The following is an 11,212-nucleotide window of genomic DNA, read 5'->3' as shown; positions in this document are numbered from 1 at the left end:
TGCAGTAGGATCACTGTGAACAGGTACATGAATAATCCAAGAAATCATCATTGGAAAGCTGTGAAATGAATCTTTAGATACTGGAGGAGTACTGTGGATGTCTCTTTGTTTTAAATTGGCAAGATTTGTGTTGCATGGTTATGTTGATGCAATTTTTGCAGGTGATGTTGATGGAAGAAGAAGTACTACATGGTATAATTATATTTTGGGTGGTACGACTATTAGTTGGATTTTTCAATTACAGAAGATTGTTGTTCTCTCTATTATAGAAGCAAAATATGTTGCAGGTACAAAAACTAGCAAAGAGATTATCTTGTTTATCAGAATGATCAGTCTCCAAGTGGGAGATTGATGAATTTTATAGAGCCTGAACATGGAATACTTGAGCTTAGACGAGTCGTATAAAATTTATGTGGTTTCCCTAAGATTATAGCGGGGTAGTTTCGGTATTATAACATGTCACTATTGCCCTAAGGAGTAAGGGTTGTTTATTATGAAATACCTAAAATTTCATTGTGTCTCTTTCTTGACATAGTGAAAACTACAACGACTCTCGTGGGGAACCCATATTGGTGAACCAAGTAAAATCTTACGTTTGTATAGTCTCTTTTCTTTAATCTTATTGATACTTGATGTTATTTAGAGAGGTTAATCCTAACACTCCTATGTCATAATCTCAACGGATAGGTGTATGCCCAAAGCCCCATCCAGCTTCAGCACCAATATGTCATTGGTGGGTAACGTGAGCCAGATGCCTATAAATATCAAGGTCACGCGTACCTTGTAATGGATACATTTTGGAAGGATTAATTGCTCTCCCTCTCTTTCTAAAATTACACTTTCTCTCATTAAAATCTCTCTACCTCTCCACTGACTTGACCATCGGCTCTTTCCCAGTCAACAATACCATACCAGTGTCAATCTTTCATTCAACGACTTGTCTTCTAATCTTTGCAAGTTGTTGGTGGCCTCGATCGACATTACATTAATTGTAGATTGTCGCATCTACAACGAATAATTTTATGTAAGCACCAGATTTGGGAGAAACACAAGTTTGGTTATTACATATTAATTGTGTTGTTTTGTCTGTGTGAAAAACGTAATTACATGGCAATTGTGAGTAGTCGATCAACTTTTCCAAAGTCAGTTATAGCATTAACAACTCTTAAGGTTTTGGCATGATATGGCATTAGATACTTTACGGCTATTTAGACAAAAGCAGTTCTATATGGTTATAAAATCAAGTCTAGGCCAACTAATAGATACCACCAGCTTATCTAAGACAAGAAAAAAACAGCACAAGAAGGGCCACATGGGAATGGGAGGTCCCGTGGCCGTTCTGGTGAACAAGAGTCCTGCCAACCATATGTCGCCTCCTCCTTCAAATTGTGTTACGTCTTTTTCAATGGATCATGTGCATGCATGTATTGACAAACACATGCAAAGCAATAATAGGGTTCATTTCTTGGAAAATCACTACTCAACCGAAGGATTTGGGAGCTCCACAATTCGTTTAGAAGTGTACCACATCACACCACACCACATTTTTATTTTTATTTTCATTTTTAAAATTTGTGTGACTTTTTCTCCATAATTAGATGTGAATTGTAGACTCTAGAAAATTACGGAGCCCCTAAATCCTCGAAGTACACCATTCTTCCATCTCTTGAGCATGATTGCGGGGTTGTGCTACAAATGACGCTGGTTAAAACTCAAGTAGTGTTTGTTTGGATAGGTAAACCAACGAGTTTGTTTGGTATTTGCAGGGTAAAAAAAAAAAAAAAACTCACATATAACATGACTTTGATCAATTTGATCAGGCATTCGCGGTCTCATCTATAATCTATTTTCATTGTTCAATTCTTTAACAAAATGAAAAAAAATCAATTTCTATCACAGTTGATTCTGATTCCACATTAGAAGTGTATTGATTTTTCTCCGATCACAGAATATTTTTGTTAATAAATATTGCACATATATTCAATTCCTTGCACAAATCTCTTTTATTTCCTCCCCATGGGTATAAGACGAATCCATAATATTCCTTCATTTATCCGGCTCACCAAACACACTTCCAGGTGTAAACTCTGAGAAACGGTGCCATGCATGCGTGTGAAAAGATTTGGGGGCTCCGCAAAAGATGCTTCCACGTATACAATCCATACTCGTGATTCGAAATTACTGGGAACTAACGGTTCTGATATTCCGATGCACGCACATAAAATCTAACTCGACACACCATATATAAGTTCAGTCGAGACGAGAAGAAATAAAAATCTTGTTACGAAAAAAAGGCTCCTAATCTAGAGAGAGAAACAAAAGAGAGAGAGAGAGAGAAGAGAACACGTAGTGGAATTTGGTCCGCGCGCAACGGAGGACACACAGAAGAACGCGACAGTACGACACACAGTCTCCTCTTCTTCTTCTTCTTCTTCTTCTTCGTCGTCGTTTATTTTACTTGGCATTCAATGGTGTTTCTGTACGATGCCTTGTATTAAGTCTCTTTTGCTTTTGGTGATCCAGAGGATTTTGGTCTCGAATGTCTGGTGATACATCGTTGTCCGGATTGGTTTTGGAGGGAATTGACGAGGTGGAGGATTACGTTTGGGTTAGTAATCTATTCCGATTTTGATTCCTTTGCTGTTGCTTGGTTCACTGAGAAAATGTGGAGAGTACAGACGACTTTGAATTCTCGTCCATTTCGTTTTTTCAATTATGAATGTAGGGAGTGCTGTTCCGGCTAGATGACTGTTTGTGTTGTTTTGTTTGCGATAGTTTGTTTGTTAAGAGAACGTAGGAAAATTGAAGCTGAGAGAACAAGTATGACAGCAGTCTAAATTCCCCTCTGCTTCACATACGTCAAACTAGCATTGTTTCGTTTTTTGTTCAAATGTTTGTATTTTTTCTCTTTGAAGTGTTTGGTTGCTAACAAAAATGTCGGGAAAGACAAGACTGAACTCTTTTTTCTTTCTTTTTTGTTATAGTTTTTCATATTTTAGTTGCTGAGAAGTGAGAACTCCATGGGCAGGATAAAAATCTGATAATTCCTTCTCCCATGGGATGTAAAATTTCAAAATATATGCAAAAATGTCTTGGGAGATTTGGTAATTGTTTTATTCTACCTCTATCCTTGATGATTACAAATTCAGTGATTGGTACAATTGTATTCTCATTAGCTCGGATTCATGAACGATCAGCTGTTCTAACATGTAGTCTCTGCTAAGTGAGAATACTTATATTTGGATCAGTTGAGTGAATATTTTTACATCCATATTCTTGAATAACCGAGTAACCAGTTAGGTGGTCGATATTTTTAGTTTTATTTGTTTTAAAATGCAGGAAAATGAAGGAGAGGGATCATTGCCATGGGATCAGCTTAGTCATGTTTTCGATCTCGTGCAGACAGGAAATCAGGCTCTTGGAGAACAGCAATTTGTGGAGGTTATTCTCCTCCTCTCCATCCATACAAGTAGTTTGTATTATTATTGGATTGCATTTACTCCACTATTCTTGTGATTGACAGAACCCATCCCCTATAATGGTGTTTTATACTTGCGAATTGTTAATTTGGTGAATTAATAGAGAAAAGAAAGGGAATCAACTATCTTGTAACTATTAGCCTTTTAAGAACTTCTTGTGAAAAAGATCATTGAATGGTATGGTAATCGTGATTTTGATCAGGAGAGTGCGAGCCTCTCCGATTGGGTTTTCACTTGTAGAATAGCTTAGAAGGACTTCAAGTTGATGTGGTTATTTGTATTGGTCATGATATTGGGCAACTTCTAAAGCGCCCTTGTGATTGTCTGCTTCTTTCAAATCCAGCACTCTTACATTTGATCTATAGTGATAACATGCCATCACGATGCAATCTTCATATCCTTGGAAGTCAATCTAGACATCTGATAGATCCTTCGACTGTGTGACCACGTAGCTTTGCTTTTAAACTTTTTTTTCATTCAAGGATGATTGTCATCTCGCTCTGTTGGCTGTTCTAAGATAATTTGAGTCTGTCACCAAGAAAATTAGTTTACTGTTGTGTCAGATGTTCAGGAATTGCTTAACCTTTGAAATTATATATTTTTGTTGTCCGGTTCTGATCAATTAACACCGTTGTTTAGGCAATCAATTGTTACTCAAGAGCCAATAATATCAAACCTGGTGATCCTGTTATTCTTGGCAATCGCAGTTATGCACATATCAGGTTAATATTTATAATAATTGCCCTTTCGATGTCCTTGCTTTTATTTTTATTAGATGGCATGTATTCATTAAATGACTTTTTGGAGAAGGCTCGACCCAATTTTCCCTATGGTAATTGATTTCTTGCAATGAAACTGTTTTCTTTTATGCAGGTTCAGCCAATTCTTAAAACACAGACCTGCTTCTGTTTCTGAATGTCAGCCATTAAATGGCTTGGATCTGACCATTCATGCTGAAGTATTCCTCTTGCCTCGTTTATTATAACCTTGATTACAATTATTTTTCATTGATTAGTGACCTTTTGGTGAATATGTCAACGTCTATTGTAGCTTGCTTTGAAGGATGCTGAGAAGCGAGTAAATCTCCGAAGTGATTCAGTACATTCTTACATCCTAAAAGCTAATGCTCTCATTTTGGTAAGAATGAATTGCTCTTTTTAGCTGGTTTTTACCTCTTTTCTAGTGGAATCGAGTGCCATATGAAAGCAATGCCAATCGACCCAAACTCATTTCTCTCTGTCCTTTCTATCTCAGAGTATGTGGGGGTGTTTTGCACACACTTCTTCACTCCTATTACTTTGTTCTTTTGTTTTTATGGTTTCTTCTTGTGAATCGACAGTTAGAAAAATATGATCTGGCCCGGGATGTTATTCTCTCTGGCCTTCAGGTGGATCCTTTCAGGTACTATATCTTACAATCAGGATATGAACTTTCTTTGTTAGGTTCTTCAGTTGTCACAAAAAAGCAGATTATGTTAATAGTTTAATATAATTTTAGTCAACTGTTGGAGTATCTTATGCTTAATCCTGGTGCATGTAGCAATCCACTTCGGGCTTCTTTACAGAATTTGGAGAAAATGCCACTGCGACCCAGTTCTATGGGAAGGAAAAACCATGGAAAACCAGAACGTACAGATGACTTTGACTGCACACTTTGCCTTAAGCTACTATATGAACCTGTCACGACTCCTTGTGGACATTCTTTCTGCCGTTCATGTCTTTTTCAGTCGATGGACCGAAGTTAGTGTTTCACTAATTACAGATTATATAGTCAGTAAGGCCTGTTCATCATTTCATCATCTGACCATTTCTTTTAATAATGTCAGGCAACAAATGTCCACTTTGTCGAACAGTCCTCTTTATCAGTCCCAGAACATGCACAATAAAGTGAGTTGCTTCTGTTGCCATAGTTATTCAACTGCGTGTTTCACGAATCCATAGTAGGAGGCCTTATTTGCGTACTTGTGTTGTTTGCATTAACAATCTAGATCACGTGGTTGGTCCAGGAGCAATCATATAGGAGTCTTGCCCAAGGATACATAATTGGTATCATCTTTAGTTAATGATTATGAATAGTGGATGTGGACCAACAATGTCCAAATCAACATTTGACTTTTTATAGTATCATTCTAAATGAATGGAATCACCAATATGGTCAGCTTATATGGTGAAGATTTTTGTTCATGCTTCTTCAATTGTAGTCTTACTTTAGGTCAATGGAGTACTTGAATTGTATGTGCATACTGCGAATCTTTGCTTACCTATGTTTGCTTTCAACTAACAGTTATGCAAAGAACTCTTCTTTCTGAAGTTTTTTGTTCCCCTAATATCTTGTATAATCTTTGAAACGTTGCAGGGAATATATACTAGGACAAGTTTTGTTTTGAAGATATTTTCACTTGCCATATCAGTCTTTTCTTTTCTTTGGTTAATAGTGTACATGTCAAATTATTATTTTTATTCTTTGGCCTTCTCCCCTTCTTATTTGGGACAATGGTCTCTACCAAAAGGTAGAAGGTTTTTGTACCACATGGTTTAGCTTTGATGTTCCACATCATATAACATTTACCGATTCATAACAGTGTGACGATGAACAACATTATACAGAAGAACTTCTCAGAGGAATACACAGAAAGAAAGGCGGAGCATGACAGTTTGACAAACTTTGGCGTTGATTTGATACCTCTTTTTGTCATGGACGTTGTAATTCCATGTCAAAAGATTCCACTTCACATTTTTGAACCCCGGTACAGACTTATGGTGAGTTTGTTGATTGATCAGTAATCTTTTACAAATGATCTTTTTCTATAATGACATGAATTAAGAACTTCTATGATTTTACAGATTGCCCTTTTTCTTCAAGATAATATATTCTCTGTGCGGGTGATATAGATTGTCTCTGATTCTCTTAGTCATTGCTTTATCAAAGGGGGCATTAACATTGCCTGAGTTTTTCATTGTTTGCAAATAGTTGCTTACGCAATCTCTCCAGCACTTTGTTGCTAAATAAACATTGAAATTTTTTTCTGTGTATGAGACAATTATGCTGATTTATTAGACGCTTCTTAGAGAAACGGCGGAGAAGTAAAATAATTAATTTCTCATCAAAGACTTATACCAAATAATTTGAGGCTGGTTGCAAAACCTTCCACAACCCTACTCCTTTATTTGGACTTGGAACTGGCTGGTTTATCTAGTGGAGCTAAAACACTGTTTGTGTTTTTTGAAATTTGAGTTACTGTCAAGATATGTATGACCTGAAGCACATATTCCTAGATTTTTCTGTGAATTTATGCATATGAAGGTATAAACTTCTAACATTGTATTTATTTATTCCTGAACTTCCAGTTGGCTTCTTCAATCACTATGGCTTATACTTTGGTTGATATAAATGCTAAAACCTCACATATTACTGGCTGAAAGGTAGCTTTAGTGATTTTGATGTGCGATTCAGTGTTACATCGTAGAATCTGTAACTTATCAATGCCTGATACCCTACATCTTTTACATCAAGATTTATCTGTAGTAAACATAATTATCTTCCATAAGTTGAATATTTTTTCCTAATGTATTATAAAATTTTGGCATTTAGGTGAGAAGAATTATGGAAGGAAATCGTCGGATGGGAATGGTACATTATTGCCACTGGTCCTCTTCTTTCCTCCTTTTCCATGAATTTATGTAGAATGGATGAAAATCCGTAACCGTTTCTGGGTGTCGCTTGTGTATGCATTCTCTAGGTTATCAGTGATCCTACAAGAGGTTCGATAGCTGATTATGCTTGTGAAGTGGAGATAACTGAGTAGGTTGCTCGTTATTTTTGCTTTTCCTTTTTTCTTTTAAATCTCACTATCTAGTTAAGCATCTTCCTAACATACAATCTGTTCTAATGTAGGTGTGAGCCACTTCCGGATGGATGTTTCTATATAGAGGTGAAATGTTGTTTTGCTTTCTTCCTCAGCTAAATTGTTGTGCTTTGTATCCTCAGATTAAGTGCTGGCAAGCCACTCTATAATATTGAGTGTCATCATCTTTATTGCGTGCGGTACTGCTGTTTTGATTTTTGAAGCTAATTGCTAATACTAATCTCTTCATTTCATTCACACCTTGTTTAAAGAAAGTGTATGGATGCAGCTTATACCACAAATTTATGGATGCAGCTTCATCAAACAGTCTGCATGTGAACTTCTTCTTTAACGAAAAATGAGTTGGTAAAAATTACTCATTATCATCGTCCGAGACTTATCCCAAACTGTTTGGGATCGGCGTCATGAATCCTTGTGAGAAACAATGAGAATCCATTATTTCTCAATTGGTGAAAACAAGTTAAAATTAAAATCTTTCAATAAATTATTTGGAAGTTTTCCAGTTGACTATCTAGTGCTAGTTTGCAATTTTTTCCTACCGTCTTTTCCCAGTGGTTCATACACTCCCGTTTGAAGTTGGTTCAATAGCTTTTTTGAATATTACTAAATTTTATTTTGTCTTGAGCGATGTTAAAGAGGGGAAAAAATGGATAATTCATTTGGTCAGAATGCATGAGCAGAGTTGCAGTCATTATTTCCTCAAATCGATTTCAATGTTGATATTATACATTTTTATGTAGGTTGAAAGCCGACGAAGATTTCACATCCTTCAATCTTGGGATCAAGATGGGTGAGTTTATCATTATCATGCCATGCCTTCGTCAATTTCTCTAAAAATTCATAAATTTTACTGCCTTTGGTAGTTTGGTTTCATACATTTGGTTTTATGTTCCTTCAATGTTTTATGCAGGTACCGGGTTGCTGAGGTGGAATGGATATGTGATAATCAACCAGCACAGCCAGAAGAAGTATGTTAACTGCTTTTCTGGCTTCTTATTTTTTTTCTTAATTTCTTCTGCCTTTAATTCCCAGAATTATAACAAGGCGGCTTGGGATGATAGGCTATATACAATCAGGATATCAATAACGAGACATATGGGATTTATTTGATTGTTCCCAGGGCTTTACATATGCAGGCATCATTTTTTGTGGTTTATAGTTTATACATACCTAGTTTCCTTTCTACAAGATCATCTTACCATAGCTTTCGATGGCATTGAACGTAACATTTGCGAATGGCTTTTTGGAATTGCCCATTAAATGTTTATATCAGGGGCAATTTTGTAAATTTTGTGTGCTTGCAGTTGCAACAATTAACAAATGATGCAGCAGACTATGCTTTGTTGTGGTTAAGAACGGTGAAGGAAGCCGCAGGACAAGGTGAACTTTCATGGGTAACAATTATTTGAATAAACTTCAGCATTCATTTCTGTTCCATTGCTCATTGCTTCTTGTATTTGGGTTTAGGGAGAGTTATATTTCAAAAAAATTTCACCCAGTCGATTTCTTCTGAAGAATGGGACTGACTTTTATCTTATCGGTTAGCTTTTTATTTACTGAATAAAAATTTGTCATGGCAGTCATAATCTTCAATTAAAAGTTATTATTAATTCAAGGACGTTTCTCCTCTCATGTTCTGATTTTTTAGCCCATTGATCATCCTCTTTTCCTGAAAAATTTCATTAGGAGAATGATTATACTAAAAATGGAGAGAGGTATTTGCTAACACTTGTGCATAGAGAAGTTTGGTTGTTGTTGTAACATGGTATGCCTTGTAAATTTGTAATGTCTATTTTTCTGGAAAGCATTTGGAATGCCCCAAGAAAGTACTATGAATTCATGAGTATAGATGTAGCTTTTGATTGCACATATGAGGGCTTATTTTTTACTTTTGTTCTCTCTTCCCACATTGTATCTTGCATTGCATTTGCCTGCAATTAGTAATAGAGTTTGCGTACAGATCGAAGAAGACTCGAGAGACTTCTTAACGTGGAATCTATGATGCCTAGACCATTGGATCCTGAGCGCTTCAGTTTCTGGGTACTACTATTATTATTATCTGTAGAAAGTATATGCAAGGCTTCTTTTTCATTTTACTGAATTTCAAATGTACACCTGGCTGCAGCTTGCTACACTCTCAAACAAAACGCCTTTAGAGAGATTGGATCTCTTGCACTTAACCGATACAAGAGAGGTATTGGACTTTTTTCTTAATTATATGCAAATTCAACATGTTATTTTACAGGGACTAACAGATTGTAACAAACTAAATTCATGCTATCGACGCATTTGCACGACATAAATTCGTCGAACGAGAGTAGTATTTGTGTTTGGACTGCCTGCTAAATGTTCCCTTTTCTTCCCTCCCTCTCCAATGTGCTTGAACTTATGGCTGAAAAAAGTAATTGAGCTAGCATCACCAGGAGTCAACTTCCAAGTTCCACCCCACCCATAACTTTTGTTCCCCCGTTATTTGTTTATGTATATTTTTCATTTTTTTTTGCAGAGGATAACTGGAGGATTAATATTCCTCAGAGCAGCAGAACAAGGATGTAGGGTCCAATGAGGATACGTGAAATATTGGATCCTTTGAAAAAAACATTGATACAATAGCAATTCAAACATTATATATATACATATAAGAGCGATTCAATATTCTTTGGTCCACATGATAAGGTGTGTGGATCCCTTATTTTGTTGTAACATATGGTTTTGATGAAGTCAAATATTTTGACTTGACAAAGCATTCTTTGATATTTTTTTTTTGTGAAATGTTGTTTGGATTATTCAAGAGAAATAATATCATATTTGATAATTTTTTTTTAAATTTCCCAAAAACAAAACATTATTTGTTACTATTGTTGCTTGTGTTAAGTAATTCTCCCCTCTATTTGTCACTTAAATGTAAGACTATTGTACTTTTTTTGAAACGGGGAATGAGGATTCAAACCCTTGTCACAAGGGTGATACACACCATCCTTACCGCTCAAACTAGTGGTTCGGTGTGTCCTATTGTCCTTCTTACTAAGCTAAGTTTGACATCGAGCAACTCCTAACAGAAAAAGGGAGCAATTGCAACTGTGTAAGCAGGTTGTCACACATGAAGCAAACCACCCTCTGTGGTGTAGGGTAAGTGTAGTTACCATTGAACTGGTCCCTGTCTATTTCAAGCACTCATCTGATGCAGTAATTAGCATGTAGTATTGCAGGTAGAGCAATTCATTAAACTGGCGGCAAGAGAGAATTTAAAACAACTTTTTTCAAGCTGCCTAAGTTAAGCAATCATCAGAAAAGTAGATAGTATTTGTGTTCTTACCATTACCTTAAGGAGAACACGGCAAAAAAACGGAACACTGAATTTTCAAACATTTCCTGAGTTTTCGCAGCTAAACAGTATGAAACAAATCCATCTTTCATAAGCATCTCTCATCATTTTCACTAGGAGTGTGTTTGGATTGAGGGAATCAGGGGAAGGGAAGAGAATGGAAACGAGTTTCCTCCGAATTCTCTTATTTGGATGGTTTAGAAAAATAAAAATAAAGGGAGAGGTTTGAAAAGAATTGGGGAAGATTTCATCAAAATACTTCCTCTCAAAATGAGGTCCATTTGAAGGGAAGGGAGGCTAAGTTAGGTCATCTACAAGTTTGGAAAACCTATTTTACCCTTGTACATAATACTTTAACATAAAAGCAAAAATAAATTAGTAGATTAAACAAATTTTCTCACTTAACTTTTATGGCTATTCAAACAAGATAAATAACGAATCATTTCCTTTAACCTGAGACGAAAAAGTATTCTACTTTCATTCCCTTTAATGAATTTCCCTCCCCTTCCCTATCCAAGCGCACACCATAAAGGTTACAAGATA

The 11,212-nt window shown here is 36.1% G+C and overlaps 1 protein-coding gene across 4 annotated transcripts; it reads left to right on the top strand.

Moving 5' to 3' along the window:
- The first annotated feature begins 2,285 nt into the window (after positions 1 to 2,285).
- On the top strand, positions 2,286 to 10,157 carry LOC119986599 (LON peptidase N-terminal domain and RING finger protein 2). Of its 4 annotated transcripts, none has more exons than XR_005465293.1 (19): positions 2,286 to 2,397; positions 2,524 to 2,608; positions 3,340 to 3,441; positions 4,119 to 4,201; positions 4,353 to 4,437; positions 4,530 to 4,616; positions 4,819 to 4,880; positions 5,019 to 5,218; positions 5,305 to 5,365; positions 6,061 to 6,238; positions 7,071 to 7,109; positions 7,219 to 7,280; positions 7,374 to 7,410; positions 8,085 to 8,134; positions 8,255 to 8,312; positions 8,649 to 8,738; positions 9,305 to 9,384; positions 9,470 to 9,538; positions 9,851 to 9,923. XR_005465293.1 is itself a non-coding variant. In XM_038831233.1 (19 exons), the coding sequence occupies exons 2-19, from the start codon at positions 2,540 to 2,542 to the stop codon at positions 9,908 to 9,910; spliced, it is 1,458 nt and encodes a 485-aa protein (XP_038687161.1). In that variant the 5' UTR covers positions 2,286 to 2,397; positions 2,524 to 2,539; the 3' UTR covers positions 9,911 to 10,157. The 4 variants fall into 4 exon arrangements, 1 of the variants encoding a protein (XP_038687161.1); XM_038831233.1 differs by having other exon boundaries at positions 8,649 to 8,724; positions 9,851 to 10,157; XR_005465294.1 differs by lacking the exons at positions 9,470 to 9,538; positions 9,851 to 9,923 and having other exon boundaries at positions 8,618 to 8,724.
- The last annotated feature ends 1,055 nt before the right edge of the window (positions 10,158 to 11,212 follow it).

This window comes from Tripterygium wilfordii, chromosome 20 (genome assembly GCF_013401445.1).
Source record: "Tripterygium wilfordii isolate XIE 37 chromosome 20, ASM1340144v1, whole genome shotgun sequence".
Lineage (NCBI taxonomy): Eukaryota > Viridiplantae > Streptophyta > Magnoliopsida > Celastrales > Celastraceae > Tripterygium > Tripterygium wilfordii.
Note: the sequence above shows the minus strand (reverse complement) of the source record. Positions and strands in the feature narration are given on the sequence as shown.